Source organism: Botrytis fragariae (assembly GCF_013461495.1).
Source record: "Botrytis fragariae strain BVB16 chromosome Unknown tig00000797, whole genome shotgun sequence".
Taxonomy (NCBI): domain Eukaryota; kingdom Fungi; phylum Ascomycota; class Leotiomycetes; order Helotiales; family Sclerotiniaceae; genus Botrytis; species Botrytis fragariae.
The window spans coordinates 612,186-637,865 of NW_023501013.1; the positions used below are offsets into that span (position 1 = coordinate 612,186).

The 25,680-nt window shown below is 41.9% G+C and overlaps 11 protein-coding genes across 11 annotated transcripts; 7 read left to right on the forward strand and 4 right to left on the reverse strand.

Moving 5' to 3' along the window:
* On the forward strand, positions 1-899 carry Bfra_010568 (uncharacterized protein; the record flags this gene model as incomplete). Its single annotated transcript, XM_037340899.1, has 4 exons — positions 1-69; positions 179-302; positions 593-633; positions 702-899. The coding sequence occupies 4 exons, from the start codon at positions 1-3 to the stop codon at positions 897-899; spliced, it is 432 nt and encodes a 143-aa protein (XP_037186542.1).
* Positions 900-1,044: 145 nt separating this feature from the next.
* On the forward strand, positions 1,045-1,382 carry Bfra_010569 (uncharacterized protein; the record flags this gene model as incomplete). The annotated part of the gene is made up of 3 exons (XM_037340900.1): positions 1,045-1,069; positions 1,151-1,158; positions 1,224-1,382. 3 exons carry the CDS (start codon positions 1,045-1,047, stop codon positions 1,380-1,382), a joined length of 192 nt encoding a protein of 63 aa, XP_037186543.1.
* Positions 1,383-3,461: 2,079 nt separating this feature from the next.
* Positions 3,462-3,919, forward strand: Bfra_010570 (uncharacterized protein; the record flags this gene model as incomplete). The annotated part of the gene is made up of 2 exons (XM_037340901.1): positions 3,462-3,515; positions 3,590-3,919. The coding sequence occupies 2 exons, from the start codon at positions 3,462-3,464 to the stop codon at positions 3,917-3,919; spliced, it is 384 nt and encodes a 127-aa protein (XP_037186544.1).
* Positions 3,920-4,169: 250 nt separating this feature from the next.
* Bfra_010571 (uncharacterized protein) lies at positions 4,170-5,703 on the forward strand (the record flags this gene model as incomplete). The annotated part of the gene is made up of 5 exons (XM_037340902.1): positions 4,170-4,223; positions 4,306-4,601; positions 4,724-4,805; positions 5,048-5,188; positions 5,260-5,703. 5 exons carry the CDS (start codon positions 4,170-4,172, stop codon positions 5,701-5,703), a joined length of 1,017 nt encoding a protein of 338 aa, XP_037186545.1.
* A 710-nt stretch (positions 5,704-6,413) lies between these two features.
* On the forward strand, positions 6,414-9,043 carry Bfra_010572 (uncharacterized protein; the record flags this gene model as incomplete). Its single annotated transcript, XM_037340903.1, has 5 exons — positions 6,414-6,607; positions 7,056-7,173; positions 7,250-7,590; positions 8,593-8,689; positions 8,792-9,043. The coding sequence occupies 5 exons, from the start codon at positions 6,414-6,416 to the stop codon at positions 9,041-9,043; spliced, it is 1,002 nt and encodes a 333-aa protein (XP_037186546.1).
* A 2,436-nt stretch (positions 9,044-11,479) lies between these two features.
* Bfra_010573 (putative hydrophobin protein) lies at positions 11,480-11,880 on the forward strand (the record flags this gene model as incomplete). The annotated part of the gene is made up of 3 exons (XM_037340904.1): positions 11,480-11,648; positions 11,702-11,787; positions 11,839-11,880. The coding sequence occupies 3 exons, from the start codon at positions 11,480-11,482 to the stop codon at positions 11,878-11,880; spliced, it is 297 nt and encodes a 98-aa protein (XP_037186547.1).
* A 569-nt stretch (positions 11,881-12,449) lies between these two features.
* Bfra_010574 (uncharacterized protein) lies at positions 12,450-13,790 on the reverse strand (the record flags this gene model as incomplete). Its single annotated transcript, XM_037340905.1, has 4 exons — positions 12,450-13,115; positions 13,148-13,289; positions 13,344-13,389; positions 13,424-13,790. The coding sequence occupies 4 exons, from the start codon at positions 13,788-13,790 to the stop codon at positions 12,450-12,452; spliced, it is 1,221 nt and encodes a 406-aa protein (XP_037186548.1).
* A 72-nt stretch (positions 13,791-13,862) lies between these two features.
* Positions 13,863-14,366, reverse strand: Bfra_010575 (uncharacterized protein; the record flags this gene model as incomplete). The annotated part of the gene is given in 3 exon segments (XM_037340906.1): positions 13,863-13,927; positions 13,939-14,154; positions 14,213-14,366. 3 exon segments carry the CDS (start codon positions 14,364-14,366, stop codon positions 13,863-13,865), a joined length of 435 nt encoding a protein of 144 aa, XP_037186549.1.
* A 1,723-nt stretch (positions 14,367-16,089) lies between these two features.
* On the forward strand, positions 16,090-17,284 carry Bfra_010576 (putative glycosyl hydrolase 53 protein; the record flags this gene model as incomplete). The annotated part of the gene is made up of 2 exons (XM_037340907.1): positions 16,090-16,157; positions 16,210-17,284. The coding sequence occupies 2 exons, from the start codon at positions 16,090-16,092 to the stop codon at positions 17,282-17,284; spliced, it is 1,143 nt and encodes a 380-aa protein (XP_037186550.1).
* A 300-nt stretch (positions 17,285-17,584) lies between these two features.
* On the reverse strand, positions 17,585-20,963 carry Bfra_010577 (putative nrps-like enzyme protein; the record flags this gene model as incomplete). The annotated part of the gene is made up of 4 exons (XM_037340908.1): positions 17,585-20,077; positions 20,127-20,160; positions 20,216-20,586; positions 20,652-20,963. The coding sequence occupies 4 exons, from the start codon at positions 20,961-20,963 to the stop codon at positions 17,585-17,587; spliced, it is 3,210 nt and encodes a 1,069-aa protein (XP_037186551.1).
* Positions 20,964-22,384: 1,421 nt separating this feature from the next.
* Bfra_010578 (putative major facilitator superfamily transporter protein) lies at positions 22,385-24,333 on the reverse strand (the record flags this gene model as incomplete). The annotated part of the gene is made up of 4 exons (XM_037340909.1): positions 22,385-23,395; positions 23,446-23,679; positions 23,770-23,982; positions 24,052-24,333. 4 exons carry the CDS (start codon positions 24,331-24,333, stop codon positions 22,385-22,387), a joined length of 1,740 nt encoding a protein of 579 aa, XP_037186552.1.
* Between the last annotated feature and the right edge of the window lie 1,347 nt (positions 24,334-25,680).

Sequence of the window (25,680 nt, forward strand, 5' to 3'; positions counted from 1 at the left end):
ATGAAGAGAGACTCGAGGCGGAAAGAAAAGCGTATTTGCTTCATCAAGCTGCTTGGGCTTGCTTGCAAGGTAAGATACCTCATTTCTTATTCGACCCTACCCCGTCAGATTTCGATGAGGGACAATTTCTCACACATATCACTAACATAATCTTTCAATAGAACCCATCTAAACTCAGAATGAGGATAGTCAATTCGAGTCGTTTGTCAAGGGGAAGGATATACGGAAAACGGGACACAACATCGTTGAGCTTGCAGTGATTTGGCTCTGGGATGATGGATTTGATATTCGAGGAAATTTATGTGCATTCCAATCCATAATAGGTGATAAATGATCTGCCTTAACAATCTTTTCCGAAAGCAAACTCAGTTTTGGAAAGTGAATGCACATGCATGTGTCTGCTTTCTCCAGCACAGAACGTGACGTCAAACTTTCTACTCTTGGATGATATTTGCACCCCACAATTTCTCGAAAGCCATACAACCTCATCGGACTCTTATGTATATTCAAAAGCAACTTCAACCTTTTACAACCCAAACTTTACGCACGCTGTCTTCGATTAAGTAAAGCCCGTTCCCATGCAAAATGGCAGATCTCAATACATCTAGGTTAAATGATCAGGTTACGAGACTTGTAAGTTTAAGCCTTGTCTTCCACCCCCCTCCTTCACCTCATAACTAAACCTAACCAATTTCTCTCAGAATCATGCGGTTGGAGATCTTCAAGACTCAACAACTGAAACGCCCAATGAATCATTGATCGAAATTATAAGACAGGTTGAAGAAATGGCGCGCGAGATTATTCGAAGAGTCGCAGAAATAGAGAGAGAACTGGCTTTGATATCGGCAATCAGAGCTCTGGAAAACTTGCGCAATCTCGTCAGAGAAGCTAGGGAATGATGCGATATTATTGATTGAAAGAATGTGTATTGGCTCGAATACCCCCATACTACGATCGACTGTTGCCCGTTCAACAACCACATAAGCTCTTGCTTCTCTTACAAGATCCGGTTTTCTTTCTCAACATTTACACATCGTAATACAAATGCGAGTTCTTCTACAGCCAGAAAGTATAAGCAACTTTAAAACAACAAATCTACTGCAATTTTCGAAAATGGATCCTAATCTTCATGAGCAAGAACTTTAGCTAGCAGAGCAGGTAAGTTTTAATTCCTGTTCTTTCGATTCTCTCATTCAGAACGAATAATTGACAAATTTCCACAGGATGAGGAATTTAAACAAGTCAAGGAACAACTTCGAATATGGATGAAAGAAACAGTCCGTCGTTGGCGCCAACGAATGGCAATTGCGGGAGAAAGTTTAGCTCTTGAATATCTGCGAAGTGTTGTTGAGGAGGCAATCTTGCAATATGATGGGATCTAGAGAAGTGCTGGAGAGAAGGCTGGAGATCTGCTGAGGCTGCGAAACAAGACATGGCTTGGAGGCTGGGGCTAGAATCAAGTTACTGGTGCTGGATAGTTTTCATCGTATGAAATAGCTTGCTTTTGAAATGTCTTAATTACGTGCGGAAAGGCCTCTTTTTCTGAGAATGCAGTTGTGATAAAAATGTGCGTAGATGGAATGGCAGATCGCAGGCAAGTGGCAGGCAAGTGGCAGGGGAGATGGGAATCGCGGGATGTGATTCGACATGGGAGGGAAAAAAGAAGAAGAGTTCCTAAGAAGATCTTTCCTGTCACTTCCTAAAAGTTACAGGGGGCTTATGGGCTCCAACAGCCTGTAGCAGACATGCAACCAAAAACTGTCAAATTTCTTCGCACGTGACAGACAGGTCAAGAAACTCATTTGGGTGATATTTATCATTCATTCGACTAAGAGAAATTTACTAATATATCAGTGACAAGTATGATATGTATGAAGCCTATTTGCAAAATCGTTCGTCGAGACCTTTGAGAAAACTAGAGCTGGCTTGTGTAGAATCAACATCAATCTTTATTCTCAGACGCGGATAGATCGCTTAAAGTACGCTAGTGGGTGTCAAGTATCTTGAGGGGGTAGTTCTAAATCTCCGGAATACATCATAGGCTCAGTGTATCTTCTACGTTTACTTACAATCTATGAAACTATTGGTCGATTCTGAACATGGGGAAAAGGAATGATGAGTGAAGAAAAAGCGAGCGGGAGAGAGCACAGAAAGAGAGCCGCTCATATTTCACACGAATGATGTATTACATAGATTATATAAGTTTATAAGAAAAGAACTGAAGATTGTGCTTGAGATTATGGTCAGCAGTTTATGTCTGTTTCACTTGTCATGGAATGCACCTCTATTGAATGGTAATACTTCACCCCAAACTATTATCTCCAAATAACAAGACTGACGCTCCTGTTTCTGGGATTCTCACCAGCGATACTACTCATGGAATCAGTGCTTAGCTTTCAAGCCGAGCTTCAGTATCCCTCAGACACAAGACTAGACCAATAAATTCCCATCATTTTCCTCAATCGTGAGGCTTGAAGCGCCAAGAACTCGCTTATCTTAGGCTAGTAAGTAGGCGTAGATTAGCTTGATCGGTACTTCAACCTCAAAGTAGGAGTGGTAGTTGAAAGATATTGATTTTCTGTAAGTTATTGGATGGAAGATGTAGTGGGCGTAGTGATGTGGGAAGAACTAGGGGTCTGACCGTTAGGAGGGGTGTCGTCTAAGGTGTGAAGAGAAATAGGGGGAGTTAAAGCCATGTGTTGAATTTTAAGGTGCTAAAACTTATTCACAATTTTGCATGGTTTCTTGGAAGATGTCCCTTTCTGCCAGGTAGATTATCAGAAAATTATTAATCGGCTTTACAGCCTATTCGGGTTAATTAGGGGTGTTGGTAGGCAGATTCTATGGCCCTCTTGCGGGGTTTCGGGATTGGTGTGGGGATTACAATAATGCATTTTAATCATCTTCTGAATGACGGTCTATAGCTTCTATATGAGGAGCCATCTACAAGTACCTATATAGACTCCACTTTTTTCGAGTGAATTCTTGATTTCTATATGTTCTGGAGCTCATAGCAGAAAGTATTTCGTAAAGGTTTTCACACAAACTGTAGACTATTGAAACATTATATGCCTTTATCTATCATTTTTTCTTACAGACTTTCCCCTATCATAATAAAAATATGGCATCGATTCCCAATGTTCTGACGGACCAGCATGTATAGCTTGGTAGCTTATCTTAACTCTCTCGCCATAATTCACTGTACTCCGCACGTCGGCGCACTCATGTGACAGAAATAGTTCACTAGCTAAAGAGTCGCTGAAGGTCCTACTATCCTTATATGTGTTTCAATCTCTTCGATAATCAGAGATCGTTACATGCAACAACTGACTCAAAAAACAACTCAACTACTTACACCCTCGACATACCAGATTGAGATCATCAATCAACATCAGTCCTTCAACATCTTTCCACCTTCGCAAAGACACCACGCAAATTCTGACTACCATCGCAAATCACAAATGGCATCACCTGAGGCATCTGAAATGATCGCAAATATCGGAACACTCACCTTTGTAAGTGAATCCAGGTACTACTCGTCATTTTCCCTGTGTAATCACCTGGATTCTAATTAATATCATCTACTTAGGACGAAATAATTGAGTTCTTACCAGTAGCAAAGAGAAAGACTCAAGAATATATCGGTATACTCGCAAAATCCACAGCAAGTGCTCGTCGTGAAGAAGAAAATGCTCGCTCTACAATCGCGTTGTATGAGTCCTTCTCTGCAGAACGTCAAAGACAACATCAACACCTTTTAGACTCCTTGTGGGAATTACTCGATGAATTGATTGCTTGTCGGACGAAGGGTGAAAAGGATATGCATGGGTTCATAAAGGAGTCTATCAGCATGGAGAAGGCATGTATGAAGCGGGTTAAGGATTTGATGAAGAAGGGAGAGATTGGAAAGAATATTTGAAAGTACCTTTTTAGCACAAAGAAGTGAATTTCCATCATTTTCTGGATGTCAGTAGCTTCTCAAAGATAACATAATCTTAAGAATTCTTCGTTTCATACTGTCTGTAGTGAATCTTTAACTTTTGACCTTTCGCTAAATAATATTCTACTCGGTACCTATCTTTAAATGCTTTTTACACCAAGATTTCAATATCTGTACACCTCTCGAATTCTCCACCCAAAATCCCATCTTCGAACTTCACTTCGCAAACATGGAAGAAATGACTCTCGCCGAACTAGTTGCAAATATCAGCAAATATGATCTCGTGAGTAAATACAGGCGCTGGTCTCTCCAGCGAACGGGTCTCCTCTTCGTCTACATAATACACTACTAACCCGCGCTTGTAGGCCCAAACACTTCACAAAATGCCAATCATCAAAGCAAATAGCGACGCAGTCGCGATGGATCTCCAGATAATCAGGAGAATCATTCTTGATATCGAAGAGCAAGCTCGATGTTGCATCGAAAACTATCAGCGAGCTTCTCAGAAGAAAAAGCAGATATTGGAGCCGAATCTCCGTGAAGGGTTGAAAAGCGGGGAACGAGCATTGCTGGAGTTCAAGCAGTGTCAAACAGATCTTGAGGCAGCAGAAATGCGTTGCATTGCTGCTGATGAGATGATAAGAAAGCATTTGAAGAGTTTGTTGGATGAAGAGGCCGCTGAACAAAATGCATGAGGGTATGTTGTGTGGAATCATTTTCCTTCTGGTTATGAGTTTACTGTCTTCGCTTCTAGCATCGGGTACTAATGTTTTTTTTAAACAGGACATATAGACTCAACGATATTAAATGCGGGTTAGTAATTCAATTTGCGGGTGGAGGTCATGGTCATTACATTGAACGCGGGGTGGTCAAAGTTAACGATCGGACACATTGCCTCCCAAGAATCAAAACATAACTAGACTTCTTTAAATGCACACCAATACTCCCATAAAATTTAGCTTCGATCCTGAAAGTGAAATAAAATCCCCTCCTTTACGTGCCTCTGGTTGTACCCACTTAAAGTCACACACACAATCTCTATCTCTTTCTCACAAAATCCCCAACCTTGAACTTCTCCGACGTCCAAGCAGAGAATAATTTCTAAAGCATTCAAACTTTTCACAAAGATCCATCTCACACCAAAGTCTCAGCTTATTATTATCTCCGAGTTTCAAGATGCTCCCAAAAAGAACTGCCTGCGAAATGACGGGAAGCTCTGGAAAGGCCGAAGATGGTCCACTCAAGAGAGTGAGTAATCTACAATTAACTTTCCTAAATTTTATATATTCCATAGATCTATTTACTTACTCTCTGTTCAGATGAAAGAGATTCTCAAAGAGAATGTAGACAAAGTCACCTTTAGCAACAGAGAAACCAGCCAGTTTGAGTGTCTCGTCTTGGTGAATAAGAAAGACATCGAATCTCATAGATCCAATATTAAGAGATGGGAAAAATACATCCAGGATTCTGAAAAATTGATACGAGAGCTCGAGGAAACAAATAGAGAGTACAAGGAAGATATCGAGAAGAATAGACAAGAAACTGTGAAGTTGGAGCAAGAAGAGGAAGTGATTCTGGCAATTCAAAAGCAAGAGAACGCTCGTGAAAAGGCTCTTCAGAAATTTATTCAGCGGGACATAACGAGGTTTCTAGAAGGAGAATTAAAGAAGGTAGGCTTATCGCTAGAGAAGGAGAGCGAGGGAGGTCAGGATGAGAAGATTGCGGGCGATGGAGAGAAGAAGATGGTCAAAAATGAGATTTAGGGGTATGTTATGCAATGTAAGTTACTATTCCTCCATTTGCATGAGCTATTGGGTTTACATATTATCAAGACTAATAATAATGTTCTGCTTTTAGATATCCAAATTTGAAGCGGAAGACAGGCTGTGTGGAAATGGGATCTGGGACATGGGAAAAGCTTGCGGTTATTAGAGCGATATATCCGGCAATGAAGTTCTCATATCACTAGAATCTATTCAATGATAACAAAAGCTCTTCTTATCACTCACTTCAATCTTCGGAAGCAAAATATTTGTTAGCGTGGTTTCTTGATCAAATTTCCCATAATAATTCACTTAGCTGGCCCTATTCGCAGACTATTTTCTTGGAGGTCCATAATCTCTTCAGTGTTACAGATACTAAAACTTCAAAGATCCTCAACCCCCAAGCACAAATTTGAGCATTTGCCCTATCAAAGAATGCGCCGTAAGCGAACCGCTCTTCAAGCAGTCTGCGAGACTAAGCTAGATGACCTTTTCCAAGAGGTTAGCAAAATCAAATCTTTATTGTTCTCATAAGCACGTCATTCTGCGGCGGTAACTAACGCTAAGTTACTTTATTAGGTCGAACAGGCGCTCAGAAAATGTCAGGAATCTATCACCACAAGATCATGGGATGTGTATCCAGCGCAAGAAGATGTTGATTAAAAAAACGTGAAATTGAAGAGGACGAGGCGGAACTCCGATTTCACGAAATGAAGATCCAAAAAGTCGAATTTGAGATGGATAGAAAGCGAGAAGAACTGCGATTGTTGGAAAATAAAGCTCAAATGTCCAGAGTTGAACTAGAAGGATTCGAGAAAGAAGAAAAAATACCAAGACAGGCTCAAGAACGAGGGGAGGAATTTTTGAAGACGCTTCTGAAGGCTGGAAAGGACGAATTGGAGGAGTAATTAAGGAGGCATTGAGTGAGGCAGAATCATCATCTAAGAAAAAGATGAAGATGGAAAGCAAGGAGACTGAAGACAATTTCTGATGGTGTAAGTCATGTATTTCCTCTCCGATACATCATTTGTTTTGCCTTCACAATCAGATGCTAATACCATCTTCTTTACAGATCTCCAAACGAGGTTAGATCTAGAAACCATGTGCGGGAGCGGGGAGTGCGGGACACAAGAGAATGTTACATCTATCAGCTAGACTTGACTTGACTTCAGCGGAAATCAACACTTCAAATTTAGAAAGTGAAATTTATTGCCCAGGCTGTCTTTGACCTTTCGCGATATTTACTAGACCTTCCCAAAACCTATTAAATCTTCCCCAGTCTTCCTCATTAATCCAAACTTCATTCAGTCTTCCTCGGTCTTAGGGCCTCCACGATATCCCCTCCTCTAAAGCACCATCAACTTCCAAGAAAAACTCGATATTACCAAGATTATAACCATGCCACCAAAAAGAACCTTCTGCGAGATGTCTGGAGATGCCGCAAAGACCGAGGCTCATCCTCTTGACTTGGTAGGTTCCCATCAGAGTTCTAATATCTCTCATGTGTAGACAAAGAGGTATACTAATCAGAATAATTCTATTACAGATAAAACAGACCATTGAAGTCCATGCGAAGATAATGAGACACAAAAATCAAGCCATTCAAAAAGCAAAAAAATCTATCCTACGAAATCAGCTGAAGATTGAGGAACATCAAAGCAAGATCGAAGAACTCAATAAATTGAATATCAAATTGAGAGACGAGCATGCAGAGGCGAAGGAATTCGTTAGAGAGGCTTATGAAGAAGGCAGAGAGCTCAAGGCTATAAAAAAGCGAGGGGAGGAACTCGAAAAAGCATTGTTAGATATTGCCAAGAAGGAGTTCGCGGAAAAGATGCAGGATATGCTTCAGGAGGCAAAGACTAAGATGAATTTGCAGCAAAATATGTTGCAGCGGATAAAGCGCGAGGAAGATTCATGAGAGTTTATCAAAAGGAAACCAACCCAGATCATAGCTTATGATGTATGCATTTAAAATCTAGCTTTGCTCCATCTGTGCCTTCAATTCAGTGAAGCAATACTAACATTACCACATCTCAAGACCTCAGTGATCAATTCGAAAGTCAGTATATGTAAACCGAATGCTAGAGCACGGAAGTGGTTTGAAATATGGAGAATTAAGATGGTCAGAGTCATGAGAATATCTCACGATTTATTACCTTACAGGTTGTGACATCAAATGAAATTAATCTGCCTAGAATATTCTCTGACTTCCCACATTGATGCAGTGACGGTAATTTCCTTCCAGTGCTATCATCATCCATTAGTATAGCGGCGTGAAGTTACTCTAATATGTATTCCAAGTACGCGAAAAGCCTTCACAAAAGCGTTTCTAACGATGTGTTCTGCCAATGGTTCTCACTCTTCGGCCAGCGTCCATTAGTCTGAGCGCCTGACTTCATCATCAAGAGTCTCTTAATCAGGGGATGATGCGGTTACAACCACCTTTTTGTTTTAATTTTTTTAAGGAAGCTCATTTATCTTTTGGTGGTGTTTGTGATTTTTTTTGAATGGGCGGGTGAAGTCTGGTGGTGATTGGTTTGGGAGTATATCTTCACTTCATACATACTTCATTCACTGCCCTCGCTTAGACGATATTTTACAAAATGTGGGTCAATGGCTGGGTGCAACATCGGGAAATCATTCACTGTGTTGTCTATTTTGGAAACCCAGACCAAAAAAGTATCCAGACAAGAAGACTTTGAATAAGGAATAATCACTCCCAATATACAACTCACATCTCTAACATGGGAACATTCACCGATCCTGACTTCAATGTTCTCCTACTTCCTTACCTTCTATCCTTCTTTTATTCTTCCTCGACCTTCATCTCATGCGCCTTTAACATCAAAAGCTTGTCTGATCTCAAATACTTTAATAATTTGAAAGTCGTGCACCTCGAATTACAACTTACAACTCAAACTTCCAAGCTACAACCATGAAGCCCAACAAAAACGAAGTGACAGGCAAAAATGCCGGACAGATGGTAAGCTCAACCCAATTATGCAAACCACCCTTTGCGCTTTATAATCTTCCTCTTTCATTACTTGGAACAAAGCCCGCATTTGACTGATATAAGGACGTGCAGTCCGGCTTCAAAATCCTCAAGACTGTCACCCAACAGTCTACACAATCCAAAGATACACTTGCGCAAACTCAACATGCCATTCGCGAACGCCAAAAGCAAATCGAAGAATTCCAGATAAAGATTCAGAAACATGTACAACACATTGCAACACTACGACAGGAGGAGCAAGCCTTGCTGAAGGAGCAAACACACTTCGAGGTCGAAAGACTACACCGCGAACTCTGTGATATCGATAAGGAGAACGGGCAATGAGAAGTCGAGGAAATAAAACATAAAGATATGATGGCGAAGCAGATGCAAGTGCACAAAGTTTTGTATGAAGGGGATTTCTGAGAGTACCTGTACGATGTCAAACGGTAGTGTCTTATGATTTTCTTGTTTCTCGTGCATTCAATAACCTTGGCATGTTTTTCCAAACCCATCACTAACTTCTGTATTCTTTGCCTAGATAGCTAGAGCTGGGAATAAAAGTCAATATTTTTGTAGCATGCGAAGAAGTGCTACGGGTAGATAGGGCTCTCAGATCAGACTTTCTGTGATTGGAGTATTGGTTAGGCGGTAAGAAAGAAAATTGTTCGACTATATGAACATTGAAGGTCATCGGTTCTATGATTCATTCAGCCAAGCACTATCAAGTTCATTGCAGGCAATGGAGACGAACCTCCTCATCAAGTGATAATGAAGGACTGGGAAATCGTTACGTAGAGAATAGACACTGCATTAGACTTCGGACTCTGTGATACTGAATGGGTGAAGTGAGGTTAGGCCGTTGCCGTTTGAGGTTGTTCATAAAAGCGCCTGTTAATCTAGACTTTAACATCAAAACTTCCTTTTGTATTCATTCTTTCAAAGCTTGCTAAGTTGACCTAGTATTTCCTTTGGTATATGATTGAAGATAAAAGAAATTTGAGATGGTGATTAGCATACAGAGGAAAGAACATCTTGCACGTGATGTATGCGTGACTTTTTAACTAAGCTACCCATTGCATGCGAAAGTGCGACTAGCGTCGACGTCAAATGCTTCTCAACGAAAAATTGAAATCTTGGTCGTTACTTCTTCTAGAAAATATCTTAACCACACGAATATGAATAAAATGAGAAGATTTGACTTATCAAGTCGTTTTTTTACAACCTTGTCATCTATGACGAACCTTTAACGCGGACGATATATCCCATTTCAATTAGAACCAACAAATCCTATTCATTGTCAAGAATTCTGTACCTGAGCAAGCGAAAGAAAGGAGAAAATGCCGATCTTTCGGACAAAGCTACCGTTTTGGAATGCTCAACTCGCTCCATTTGACCAATCGGGGGTATCGCTACGGTTCTTATATTGGCTTGCATTGGAAATACCGTAGCAAGACCTTTGCCACATGCCGACCAAAAAATGCAATTTGATGACCTTTCCCATAATTCAACATGCTATTGCATGTTTGCCACATGGTTGGATTTTAAATTCGGATCTTTCCTTGTTTGACAGCAGGCATGGTTTCCATTCTGACAAAACCGGTTGTTTATCTGCATACCAAAAATAGTCTTGATATAACATCATTGAAGCTCCGCCTAGCCAGGCCATGAATACTTGTTATGGTATAATATGTTATGTTGATATAGGAAGCCTGCTCATTATCATACGATTATATTGCAAAAAATGGATCGAAATTAAGTCGTGATGTATCATCATTCATCAATCGCCCACGCGGCTATAGCTGCCTCGAAATTCATCGTTCGGATGCACGTCGTATAACAATATAAAATTGGCCGATTGACACTTCAATCCCAACGATATATCACGATGATCGCGCCAAGCGTGGAGATATGGGGCTAGTCGATCCCTGAAGCTTAGCTGCTGTAGTGTCATAAATTCTCCACAACGGCTACGTCCCGTCTTCGAGCTGAACGAACTCATGTGCACGGTGCACACTATATAAAAAGATAATTCTAAAAAAAACACTTGTCTATGTGTGATATGATAGCTACAGATATGCTTGAAATGGAGTAAAATTGGCAAGTTCCAGCAATCATATGCTTCGGATAATCAATTCAGATTCGAAATACAAATGTTGATTGATTGATTAACAATTGGATTTTTCAAAAGTATGTGATTTTGGTCTGCATATGATTTCGTTCAACCTGAACAATCCCAACCAATATATCATGCGCAATTCGCTGATCTTTGGGTTCTAAAGCAATTCTTCCGGCCCCTCTATCCTTGGAAAGCTGAATCCGGCATTCCGAAAAGTGGCTCATACTTGGTGATACTGTGTGTCAGGAACCGATGGTAGTCCATTGGATTGGTCTTTGGCAACCAGCATCCAAGTCGATATCCCTCTTCACATAATCGGGTTATCCAGTGATCACCATGTGAGTTCCCTGGATATCATTACTTTTTCTATTCTTATCAATATCACCTCCAACGATAGGATAGAGCATGCTCTATTGTATCGTCACCTTGTGCTAAATATCAAGAAATTTCATGGACTGACATCATGTACTTGAACTAAGGTATGGCTGAGCTATGTTGGCCACCATGAGAGTAGCAGGAATAAGCTCAGAAAAATCTATAAAGTGCAAGAAGTTTCCTCCTCACAATCATCATCAGTTCATTCTCAGTCTCATCATCACAATAAGCTTTAAGAAAATAACCTTTACTTTCACCAAATCAATCATACAGAATCCTTCTTCAATATGTATTCCTCAAGAATCAGCATCATAGTCAGCATGACTGCCCTCTTCGCATCTGCTCTTGCAATGCCTGCAACCCTTGTATCTCGACAAGATGCTATCTGCAGCAGCGGTAATCCCCAATGCTGCGACACTGATGTCCTTGGGGTAGCTGATCTAGACTGCGAGACTCGTATGTAGCTCTTTTTCATAGCCAGAGCAGATTACTAACTTTATACCAAACAGCACCCGCTGCATATACCGATGCAGTATCTTTCAACAAAGTCTGCGCCGACGTTGGAAAAATCGACATGTGCTGCGATCTTCCTATCGTGAGTTGTCCTGCTTTTCTGTCTAGGTGCGGATACTAATCACTCGAATAGTTGGACCAAGGTCTTATTTGCTCTTCTCCAAGTGGTTCATAGAGAATTCGCGAGATTCTCTATCCTTGCGCCTGATCTTGATCTCGAGGATCTTTGGGTTTCACAGATTGGAAAAACCCTTGAGCTTAAGATTGACTTGCGTCTGGATTCTTATTTATCGTGGTATATATGAAGGAGTTGTGAAGATGGACATTGATTGTTGATATTTTATTTGGCTTCTTGATTTTGTTTCGTCCCCTTTAGACACACAATGTACAACGTGTTTGAATCATGCGAGCAAAGTCAGTATGGGATAGGAAGTAGTACCAGATTAGCAACCAGAAAATACAATTCGTTATTTCTTATATACAGAGCGGGCAGTCTAGACTGTTCCAACATTTAAACTCAAAATGTGACCTTCATGAAGTAGAATTTAATCACTATATGTAATTGAAATTGTGAGCAATAGCGATAGCGGAGGACAGTCTAAAGTGCTGCTCAACATGCTTTATATGATAATGATTTTTATTTTTTTGATATATCAATTTGAAATCGTGGAAATCTTAGGGTTACAAAACGAGGGTATCTTTGCTTCTGTGAGAAAATTACTACCATGAAATTCCTATCTTTCTTTACCTTATTGGATCAATTCCATCTCTCGTTCGCTTACTACCATCTTTTCTTCCAGGCGATCTAGCAGGTCGTTTCGTCGCTGAGTTACTAGTAGCGCTCTTACGAGGGGTATCTTGTCGGTCTCTCTGATCAGGTTCTCTTCTGCTACGTGGAGGCTCATGATAATGATCTACACTAGATGAAGGGCTTGGTCGAAATGCAAGAGATTCACTTCTTCGTAATCGGTGTTCTCTAGATTCCGATGGTGAACGACGTCGCTGCTCTGGGGCTGGATTGTTCATGATGCTCCATCCTGATGGATATCCCCTTTCTTGAGGTAGTCTTGTACTAGGTTGCTTTGGGCGGGATGATTTTGTAGCTAGAGGGGGAATGACTCCATATAAGTCTCGATTATCTCGACTATCGGTTCGTTGTGGTGTTTCTCGACTACTAGATGGTTTTGTCCTACTACTTGATGCTTGTGCCTTGTTCCTCGACGATTGTGTTTTATCATCCGATGACTTCTTACTACTCGGTATCTTAGTCGTATCTTTTCTGTTCTTAGTAGTCGATTTCTTATTGTGTTTCAAAGGAAATTCTCCATCATCAGGTCTGTTCTTCTTCCATAATTGTAGCCCGAATTCGTGTAATTGAGCTTGATCATTCGCAGATCCTGGTACATGATTCTTTATTAAGTCTGTGATTTCGCCCGGATTACTCTTGAGGTGTCACACAGGTATTTGCCGAAGTTCTCATCCTCCAAATTTATCTTATATTGTCCCAGTGGTCCAGCTCTTAGGTCTATCTCTGCACTTTGCGCTACTCCTTTTGTTCTAAGTTGACTGATACGACTGTTTAGGCTATGTAAATTATTTGCAGACCCATGATTTTTCAAAAACACATCCTCGACTGACCCTGCACATTTGCCAGAATTTGGTCTCGTACGATGAGAGTAGTATGCTAGGGCAAAATTCTCATTCGGAGATTCCCACACAATTTTTTTTCCGCCCATCGGGCCAAACAAAAAATTTCTTTCGTGTCGCCGGATTGAGATTTGCGGGATCTACCTCCACTTCAACCGCTAAATTGTATTTGCCATAAAGTAGAGCATCGTACCTATGCGAGAGAGCAAGACAACTTAGCCTTAAGCCTTGAAAGCGAAAGTCAGACATATTTTCCCAGTTCCCGTAAAAAATGCTGTCTGATTTGTTTTCCACAATCTCCTTAAGATAATCGAGGGTTTTATGATTCCACCAAATAGATTTATGGGTGGGAGGAGCAGGGACAGAGCCAGGCGCCGATTTATTTTTATCCTTCATCTTCTTGATGAATCGACTTAGGGCGTCTATGTTGAGATCCATGAACTTATGTTGCAGAAAATATGTGTTTATGCATTGATCATCATTCATTCGTTGCTTCACCTTCCCTTCGATTTAAGTGGCATAGACATATTCGGAAGTCTTTGAGTCCTTCAAATCCAAAGCATATCCCCCGGTGGCTGTGTTTCACTAGATTGCGACTTATATTTCTCCACCCACTTTCTTTTATCCTCGGCAGTCAATTCTCCATACTTTACTTCGAGAGGTTTCTTCACAAGTTTTGGAAAATGTCTTGTACAAATGGCATCGTAGGTTCTTCGAGACGGGTCTTTGGAAGCTCGTTCTGCACACAAGGCCATCCATTGTTCACCAGTGAATGTTTCCCTATCGGCGATATTTTTCCCATCTAGCCTTCACTTCGTCATGGATAATCATCAAATTATATTTTGCTGTGAAATTGTAACCTCCATTCTTGATTATTTTTTGAAGTGCCTCCCAATCTGCCTTGGGATGATCAGCCACCAAACTTTTGATGGTTTCTGTATCCTTGGCTGACCAACTTGGCCTTGAGGGTGTTTGTTTGCTACTGTGAGCAGATTTTCCTTCAAGTTCAGACATTCTGTGATAACTTTGAGGGTTTTAACTGAAATAGATTGTTTACTATGAGGCAACAATTTGGCTCGTTGCCGCCCTCTCTAGTTTAATCCGATGGTATCCTTGCAATTCCAACGATTCTCAGATGTGATGGTTGTTGTATGATTCATCAATTATTGGAGAGAGCGTCCCTCCTTACACATGAAACAAAATTGCGAAATCAGGTGCGCCGACCTGATACAGGTATAGGCATCCGTTTGCAAGCAGGTCTGACCTGGTTTCCATAGTTGAGAGATTCGAACTGTCAATCTATTGCGAATTTTGGATTAAATCTACCTAAATTATAAAAATCTGATTGATTAGCACTTCGACCACGGACCCAAATATTGGCATGCTTGAGCTGCCAAAAGAAACATTCACTTCGGCTTATGTGAGCTTCTTGAATCATTTGCGTAAAATAGTATCTTCGTACACGAGACTACTTTTCCACGAAGACCTCTTCCAGACAGAGAAAATCCACCAGCTACAGCAACAAATCTGCTTTGGAACGCGCAAAATGTCTAATGTTTTTGCACGACGAAAACGCCTTGTCCCAATATGAAGCCTAGCGTTCATAAATCGAAGTATACCAGAGTAGCATGGAATGATACCTAACAATATATCAGAACAAGCCAAACTCTAGAAGGTCTCAATCAACCCACAAGAAGTCCAACAACCTTTCTCTTATCACAAAGCAGAAGCCAACACTAACATCAACAACAACATATATCGACATTTTCAAATATTCGTACGAGGTCTAGAGCAGGCTACGAAAGCGGAGCCGCGACCTCGCCACCTAATTCCAAACGGTACTTCATAAGCAGTATCCGCACCACCGATATAGATTTTCGCAAATAGACGGTATTCAATGATGTAAGTATTTAATCACAGAGACATTAAATCCATGAACTCATGCCGGATGAGAAATGACCTCGGCTCGACAACTAAAGAGCATAAAATAGAAATAAGAAATCAATGATGAAGATTACCAAGAGTGGGTAAAATACGCTTATTTGACCATCCACACCCACACCACGAGGTACAATCCCGAAAACTCGGCCCCCTCGCCTCGCCAACTTTGTTCTGACCGCCACCCACCACACCAAATCAGCATCCAACTTCCTTTCCAAAATCTCCGAACATCAATGTCAATTTTATTTCTTCACCATACACACCACATGACTACTAACTCGGTACCACCACCTCCAATCCAAACCCCAAGTATCCGACACCTCCGCGCCTGCATCGGAGCACCCTCGCTTCCCCGGAAAGAGATCCCCACCCATTTCATCCCATCTCCTAATTGGCCCGCTAGATTCCAATTGAGGGGTGCAGACTCCACGCAGATTAAACGCAGATTAAATATACCCCACACCTTCATCTAGATTTCGGAGAACGTGGAGAATGGATAAATGAGCACATCGTATTTTTTCACAGCATCCATCTGTATGGTGGAAAATCCGTTCCCCGAGATTTCGGATCGCGGAGAACAGGGGGTGGATTCTGGTAGCGTGTCGGCGCTGGGCCGTGTTTGTGGGGTTGCTGGACATGGTTGGTATGTATCGTGTGGTTTGTGGGAGATGGGTTTAATCCGGATGGGGAGGGGATTTTGTATAAATTGAGCTGGGTCTGTCGATGATTGTGAGATTGTTTTCTTGTGAGAAACATCTGAGTTTTTTCATTGTGTGGAATACGTACAAGAGAAATCATGAAATTCTGGGGTCTTTTAACTACTGTCTTGCCATTAGCATTGGCAAGACCAGAAAACCATTCAAGGTACGAACGCAAATCTCTATTCCCCCTCACCAAATACTCACAAAAACTCTAGAGATTCCTCATATTTTTTCAAAGGACATGATTTATCCTCCCTCCTCATGCTGGAACAAGGCGGTTCCATCTTCAAAGACACCCTCAAACACAACGCCACCCGACCCGCCGAAGCCATTCTCGGCGACGGCGGCATGAACAGCGTGCGACTTCGTCAATGGGTTGACCCCGTCGATGGCACCTACGGTCTAGCATACAATCTCAATCTCGCCAAGCGCATGCAAAAACAAGGATACAAAATCTATCTCGATTTCCACTTTTCCGATTCCTGGGCCGATCCAAACAAACAACCTCCTCCCGCCGCGTGGCCCACAGAATTAAAACCTCTTGCGAAAACTCTGAGAGGTTATGTAAAGGATACACTCGTATCCTTCAAAAACGCCGGCATCAAACTCGACATCGTGGCCTTGGGGAATGAAATCCGTCACGGCATGTTATGGCCCGTCGGCTACGTAGACGTGGACATCCAACCCACCAGCGCACTGCACAAGAATTTTTCCTCCTTCGCCACGCTCTGGAAATCCGCACGCGCAGGAGTCGACGATGCGCTTGCGGCCGGCGTGTCAAAACCACAGATCATGATCCACATCGATGATGGCTGGAACGTGACGCTTCAACAGCGCTGGTTCGATGCGCTGACCGCTAATGGCGTACCGCTCTCCGCGTGGGACGTTTTTGGATTTTCCTTCTATCCTTTCTACGGCACTGCAGCGACCTTGGCCAATCTGCGCACGACTTTGCATTGGGTTGCGGAAACTTATCGTAAGCCGGTTCACGTGGCTGAGACGGATTACCCGGCAATTTGTGATGGGCAATACAATCCTATTCCTGAGAGCAGCGAGCCGGAAATTCCGTATACGGTTGCGGGTCAGCTTGAGTGGACGGAAGATGTGATTAGTATTGTGAGAAATGTACCTCATGGATTGGGTAGAGGAGTGCATTATTGGGAACCGGCGTGGTTGAATAATACTAGTCTGGGAAGTGATTGCAATGATGCGATCTTATTTGCGCCGGACTATAGTGCGTGGCCTACTACCGTAGGTTATAGTAGAAAGTCGGTTGCATTGTTTAAATAGGAGGGGTAGTTGTTGGAAATGAACTTCGGGGTTAATGTAATAGCTTTTCATGAATAATAATGGGATTTATGATATCAATCGTGAGAAAAATTCTTTACATTGGTGGTTTATGTCATGTAATCGTCAAATCAAGATATTCCAAATAAATTCTGGGAGCCTTTGAGACAAGAATTTTGATGAGCTTAATAAATTTGTTAAATACGCCGTGCTTTTCTCTCGCATATCACATCAAACACCCCATCTCATCTCCCCACAAATCACCCACTCCAAAACCACACCACCCATCACTCAACATGAACTCTAAATCCACCCCTCAACCCATCTTTTCATCCACGCCCCCTCAATCCCCTTCAAACCCTTCAAATGTACACTAGCTTCAATCGACTTCCCCACATCTTTATCAGACCATTTCGTCTCTGGCAACGTCTCAAAAAATTCAAGCAATTTAATCGCTGGATACTTTTCCAACATCTCTTCCAACTCCGTAGTGCTAGATGCATTTTCTCTTGTCGTGTCTTTCAATTTTTGAAGCCAGACTGTGTATGGAATTGTTGTAACAGTGAATTTAGGGTTCGAAGAATTCAAGGTATCCAAGATGATGGGGAGTAGATTATTCCACGTCGTAGGCGCCTGGTTCAACGGATGAAATACTCTAGCACCGGAATCGGAGGCTTTAGATTCGTGATTAAATGCGATATCCAGTAGTGAAGATGAGAGGATATCGATTGGTACCCAATCTAATTTCATCTCATCACTACCAAGGTTTTCTGGTAAGAAGCCCATATTGTAAGAAGTAACCACTAGACTAGGCATCCACTCAGATTTATTCCATACACCAAATGTGTAAGCAGGACCTGCAATCTGACCTACACGAGCAATCTTTACATCGACGGGCAACTTCCTAGCAGCATGGTCGAAAATACGTTCGGAAATGAATTTACTCTCTGCGTAGCCCATTGGAAGAGGTGCCGATACATCGTCAATAATTGCCTCGGGTATGGGTGTTGATTCGAGACCCAGAATTGAACTGATGGATGATATGAATAGAAGAGAGACACGATGTGGAATCGTGGAGACGAAAGACAGAAGATTGATTATTCCATCGAGTTGTGGCTTGAATGTTTCGAGAGAGAGATTGAAGTTTACTGGCCATGCACTGTGAATGACATCTGTTGCAGAATTTTGAATTCGTTTGTATGTTTCGTCGTCGAGATCCAAGTCAGCTTTAGAGAGATCTATCTTGAGAAATGTGACTTTTGAGTTTGGGAAATCCGTGGATTCGTTGTTCTTTTTATTATTTTCCAGATGACGGGAATGGGCAGAGGAGGCTCGATTTAAACAGTAAATATGCGATACAGATTTATCTTGCATCAATGTCCTTAGGATACATGATCCAAGAGAACCAGTTGAGCCTGTCAAGACAACTACATGTTCATTGACCGGGGATAACTTTTTTCCAAACTCATGCTCACTAGAGATTCTGTCAACAAGTTGAACGTATTGTTGGAGGGTTTCCTCAATCTTATGACGACGATTCGATGCATTTACTGTATTTGTGTTCGAATCGTCCTTAGACATAGCCATAATCGATTGGAGCAATTGGACAATCGAAGGATTGGTGTATAAGATAGAGATGGCGAGATCGGGCTTATTTAGAGCTTTTCTTAAATTTCGTATGAGTTGCAATGCCTGCAGAGAATCCATTCCTTGAACGAAAAGATTATCTTCATTTCGTACTTTGACCTCATCCCATTTAGAGACTTTGAGAACAGTCTGACGTAAGAGTTTATGTACTGCCTCGATATCGTGGATATCGACATGCTCCTCATTTTCGTCATTCTCACCCGCAATGTATGCAGACATCCTGTCAGCATCAACATATAACTTCTCTATCTCAGAAGCATATTCTCGTAATGTGGGACTTCGTTGTATAGTTCCTTTCGCGGACATTAGGATTGGATGCCCTGGCTCCGTGAAAAGAATATGAGATTTTGCAACTCTGGCGTGTGCCGGACATGTCAAATTAGCATCTTCTATAGCAGGCCAAATACGTTCAATAATCTCTGCTCTTTCTGTCGCAGTCATTGGCCTTTGATCGACAAGTTCGATTAAGAGAGCAGCTTGAAATCTCAATGTACCAATAATCATTGCTTGACGAATCTCTGGGTGTTGATTGAGTCGATGTTCCATGGAAATGGGATTCGTTTTTTCTCCGGTGAGGAAAACGATAATGTCATCTCCTCGACCGCGATAAAGCCAGAGATCTGGTTCCGTAGGATGTGGCGAGTAGAGATCTTTGGATCTCCACTGTTGGAGCGTTGGAAATGTTTTGAAGATAGGTTGTAATTTTTCCGGCTCAAGGTTTCTATTCCAGACAGCTTCATAAAGGTCATCAGCCTGATGCTCAAAGGATATATTTGCGCAGGTATCAAATTGGTGGTGACCCCAAAAGTTGGATCGTGTGTTGACTGGCTTCAGGGAAGGGTAAAGCCCCGTCTCTGTGGCTCCCACGTGGCCGATAAGTTCAATTTTAGAAGAGATGACATCTCCAGCGGCCGGTGGAATAGCACCTCCAAGATAAAAGATACGGTTTAGATTTTTGGCAACGAAATCTAGACTTTCCGTACTTTGGGCAAGGTCAACAACGTAGGGTGGGACGAGAACCGCGATATCAGCATTATTATGCTTGAGGCCGTCAATCAAAAGACTAGCTGAAGGAAGACCAGCTATTGGATATATTGAAATACTCCGTCTGGAGATTCCGTTGATTAAACCGAAGAAGACACCGGCTGCCTATTCTAATCAGTATTAATCCATGGCTACGGAATCCAACATAACTTACATGGAAACTTGGAAATGTATTAAAGATACGGACTCTGAGCCGAAGTTAGCTTAAAACCACAGAATCAAAAAGTCAGCGCGCTATCTTACCCAGCATATAAGTCCATTTGATTAACATAGCCGGTAGGAGCTTCAATCCGCGCTGTGCCCGTAGCAATATAATCATGAGTCCACACGATGGGCTTCGGTAGCTCAGTGGTCCCAGAAGTGTGTAGAACCATGAAAGGCTCATCTTTAGCGGCTTCGAAAGTTTTCTTGAATGGGAAATTTTCGTGAGGTTTTCCGATCAGGTTTAGAATGTTAGGTAATTCGAGTATTTGAATACCCATTGAAGATAGGGCAGCTATCATGGGTTGTAGCTGGGTTGATTGGGGGCTTGTTGTGACCAGAGTTTTGCATTTGGTGAAATTGAGCAGATTTTCCTGCGCACGTATACTGTTTCTTGGTGATATAAGAAGGGCCTAGATAAGTGGCAGATATCAATTGCTTGTTCAAAACATGGTCTCGGAGTCATCAGACTACGCACCTTGTATCCAGTCTTGACAGCTCCCAATAAGAAAGCGTTAACGACAATATCATTGGGACCAATGTAAGCCAAGGTAGGAAAGTCTTCCCCAGGTCCAAGTTTTTCTTGAAGCCACCATGCTATACCATTAACGGCATTTGCCAACGACCCATATGAAAACTTTTGATAGCCAGATTCATAACTGACGAGATTCACAGGATATTCGGCGAAGATAGCTTCAGGTTCCGTTGCAGCGATTGCATCGACAAGATTGGGCAAAAGTTCCTTCGTACTGGAGGTGGTAGGTTCTGCTCCTTCGAAAGTTCTTGCCATGTTGGTTGGGCCAAATGATTATTTCGATATAAATAGGGTTCAAAAATGAAGAATAAGATACAGTAGATAGTTGCGTGTAAGCAAACCACTGTTTACTTGTGGATTCGGGGACAGATTAAATAAGAAATGGAAGACGAGACGAAGAAACAAGAATCTCAATAGAAGAATCTCACTAATTCCAGTGCGGGGAAAATTGCTCACATTGTACTCAGCCTCAGACGTGGGCTTCTAATATATGTAAGAATAACACCAACACTTGTTGGAAAGGTTCTGACATTTGTAGATGTTACTCAATTTCAAAGACATTCACTGGTTTATGGCTGACGAGAGTTACGAGGCACAAATTCTAGTATTCATGCTGACAACATTTCAACCAACGAGATTCGGTACTGACTATAGGTATCGGCTTAAATCAATCGGCTCGACCGATCTCAACTGTGGATGACCATCATTCGTGGATGGATATCAAATCGAGCTAGATTAACAGGTATCTTGTCAGAACCACAGGGTGAGTTGTGAGGTGTGTGTAAGCTTTCCAGTGTCGATAATCCCCAAGAGTGGGCGGACTTTTCGACAAGCATCGACTTGCACCAGTCCATCCCGTTGAACCAACGATAAGCAGTCTATCAAAACTGATCGCTGGTGGAAGATTGATGAAGATGGGATGAAGATGGGGTGAAGTGTCCTTCATACCGATATTCAATCGAACGACCTTGGAAGATTTGACAGTATGAGGTCTGGGCGCAAATCGAGAGCCTCAAAGTACTTCGGCACAGGAACGTATCAAATGTAGAAAATCTCGATTTCAAACTTCACTTTATCCAATTCCCCAACCCGCATCAACATTTTCCCCTCCCCCCTTAAATATGTAGCAAAAGGCATCAAAATCACCATCCACATCTGATCACGGATATATGTAAACCCATATAAATCTTATCTCCCACCCCAGCTCTCATCACCAATCATGAAGTTTCCCATTTCCCATTCCCCGGTCAGAATATCCATCCCCAAATCGAAAAAGGCACAAGTGATATCAAAAATCTTTCTCACTTATTCAATGCTATACAAGAAAGAAATTGATAGGGTTGAGTGTTTAGATGGTATTCTATTTTATACGTTTTACATCTTTGATTACATCTTCTTCTCTTCTCTTTTATTTCATTTTGTCCTATCTTGTTTGCTTTCACATGATTAATTCAATCTATGTACTTCTCCATCCCCTCCACTAATCCATTTTTCTTTCGAAACTCACAAACTTGTTCTTCGCATCGACTGTGGGAATTATAGTATTATTCGACTATGTATATATTGATATCATAATACATCATATATAAATCTCCTCAACATCGCAGACTTGTATACTCTGCTTTGTCTCTCCTCATCCCTCTTCCTATCCTCTGGCTTATGCTTTTCTCTCGAATCTAATATCGTATCGAAATGAAAAATATATATAATCCAGTTTCGCGACTTCGAGTATCTTGATACTCAAGATACTCGCGATGAAGACCCTGGGCTTCTATCCGATTTCGCCTCATCTCCCAGACTCTCAACCTTCGATTCCCGTATAGAACCAACACGAGAAGGTACAACTTCAACTTCTCCATTCCTTTCGCCAATCCCCATCTCCAAAACCCCCCCATCAGCATTCCCATCCTTTCCTCCCCCTCTCCTCCCCCTCGCTTCTTCTCTCCCCCCATCCCCAAATTCCTCCTCCTAACCCCCCACCCTCCTCCCCATCCCACCCACCCCTTTTCCCACGGCCCCCTCAAAAAACAAAAACCCAACCCCGCCCCCACAAACCCTACCCCCGCACTCCCACTCACCACCCAGCCTCCCCTCGCATACAACCGATTCCCCACCGCCGTCCCCGTCAACTGCCCCAAAAAAACCAACACCATATACGCCGTATTAACTCTATTCCTGGCCTTCGTATCAATCCCATAAATGGCGCTACGATTTGCAATCTGCGCTGTCTGGATCCCAAGATCCATGAAAACGGCTTGGAGAATCGGACCCGCGAGGGTGAATTCCCCAGTATAGGTACCGATGACGACGCCGATGAGACAGTAAAGGAGACCGAGGATGACGCTGAAGAGGGGGATGAACTTATCGATGATGAGACGGGAGTAGATGGGGCCGAGGATGAAAGTCGCGATGCCGATGAGAGCGAAGAGACCGATGGGGACTGGGGAGAAGGAGTAGGGAGGGGAGGAGAGGAGGAATGTGAGGGTTGTCCAGTAGGAGGTGAAGATTGTGGAGGTGCAGAAGCCGATTAGAGATGCTTGGACTAGGAGGGGGTGTTTGAAGAGCAAGCGGAGGATACTGAGTAGATGGGAGAAATAGTTGAAAGATCCGGGGTTGGTGCTTGGGTAATCCGGCATAAATAGGTAGAGAAGGATGAAGATGAGATATTGGACACCGAAGGAAAACCACTGAAAAATTGTCAGTGAATATAATAAGCGATATGGGGGGAGGATCCTACGTAGATTGTTCGCCAAGTAGTATATTGTGTCAGAATACCCGAAAGCAAACGAGCAATCAGCAAACCAAGTAGTAGACCAGAAGAAACAATAGCCAAACAAGTTGCTCTACGATTTGGCGGTGCTAAATCCCCCACTAAAGGAAGCATAAGTTGTGGAGTAACCGTGGTAAGTGCTGTGATGAAAGATATTCCAACAAACACTGAAAACGAGTTTGTGAGGCATAAACCAAGCCACTATGATGGTTAGCCTCACTCAGTAAAAGAGCACATTGAGAACTCCTCATCATGAAGATTATTTATAAAAGTCTTTCCAAGTAAACGTACCATAGTCGCAGTAAAAAATACCAATACTAATACGAATGCACGTCTCTTGAAGATATCTCCCAGAGGACATAAAAGCAACAGTCCAGACGCATAGCCTGCTTGCATTACAGTAGGAATGATTGATGCACGTTCATTGGTGACATTGAATTCTGCCGCTAGGATATTGAGAATAGGGTGACTATAATAAAGATTTGCCACCGTGAAAGTACCAGCCTATGAAATATGTATTAGCAAAATTACAAGATCATAAACTCTCATAGAGAAATCAAGAAGTAGACTTACAAAAGCAAATAGCAAATTCATCCACAAACTGAATTTTGGCGGGTTATCTACATCATATCGACATCTCTTCGGCGTATAAGTAACCACACTCCAACAAAACTGTATAATCTTATTCTCCTTTATCATAGAAAATCTCTGGTTCTTTTCTACTTCAATGGTGTAATTGATTGAAGTGGATTCTTGAGAATAATCCATTTCTTTCCCATCTTTCACCATCTCATTATTGTTCGTTTGTGGTAATGGCGGGGTCCGTTCAATGATGAGATCGGAGGTCCGAATCATGTTTTCTGTTTAAATGTGAAGATAAGATAGTCGAAGAGAGAAGTATTATATCATCTTCATAGCGATACTCGTTGATGATATCAAAATTCTATCAATTGAACTAGTGACTAACTATATTAGCACCGAAATAATTGTATGAAGAAGCTCATGAGAGTAAGAAATACTGTTGTCTAATTATGAAGTAGAGTTTCAATACGAGTACCAAAGAAATCGTAAAGTCAGTCTGTGTGTTATCGGTGCAAAACTATGATGAACATGGATTGATGCATTAAGCTTAAATTCTTGCATCTTCATTGGCGGTTGGTATTGAAGACGGAAGTCGGCTTCCGATTTGCGTTTGAGCGTTTGAGCGTTTGATCGTTTGAAAATCACGGGTTATAAACCCCCCTGTCAGAAGCGACACCATTCAATCAATCAGAAGAGAAGACTGTCAAATCGTATAAGCTATTGAAAAGCTGTCAAATATGTTGATTTGATCAGAGGAGAGGCAACATAGATGTGAACATACTTCGAAATTTCATCAACCTAGGGGGAATTATTTTCCCCCAAATAGTTAATGAAAAGCATCACGCCCTCTTTAACCAAAACCTTTCTCTCTCTTTCCTATTTTCGTCTCTTTTCTTCCACCTCCTCCTGCTCATCATACTCTAGATAGCATGCGCTGCGATATGAAAGTAATGGCAAGTTTTCTCCGCAGTATCGTCATTGGGCAACTGTCAAAATGTCAAATTATTCGAAGTGGGTAACTTGTAAGTGATTTTAGTTAGTGCTAAAACCTACTTAGAGTTTGGCACTTCAACTAGGATCAGAGCTTTGCTCTTGGTCTGTCTCTTTCACCTTACCTTTCCTTCTTCTCCTCCTCAACCCTTGTCCATAATCCCCTAGGCAACATGATCTTTCATATATTAAGAACAAAAGGGTTAGTACACACGCGGCATGTGTTGATATAAACATGTTTCAATTGTGCCAATCTGGGGAAAGAATGTTAGCGTGTGGGGAATCTCACCTAGTGCTAGATAGCGGCTCAATGATGCATAAACTTGTGAGTCGTGGCACACGTGGTAGACTTCTTTTCATTGAATTGGTCGCAATTCTTATCCGACCAGTATTTCCATGTCCTGACGAAAATCATCACATTATCTTCCTATTAAATAGAGAATTTGCGATTAACAAAAAAAGATAAATGATGTGCAGGATTACCGAAAAGATATCGGTTTGATGATTTTCTCATCGTCGTATAATGACGAAAAGGAAAGAAGTGGGTTTCTGTCGCACGTTGAGAGAGGAGCCCAATTCTTCATCTTTGAGGAAAATCATGGATCACGAAACAATCACAACATTGGCCTC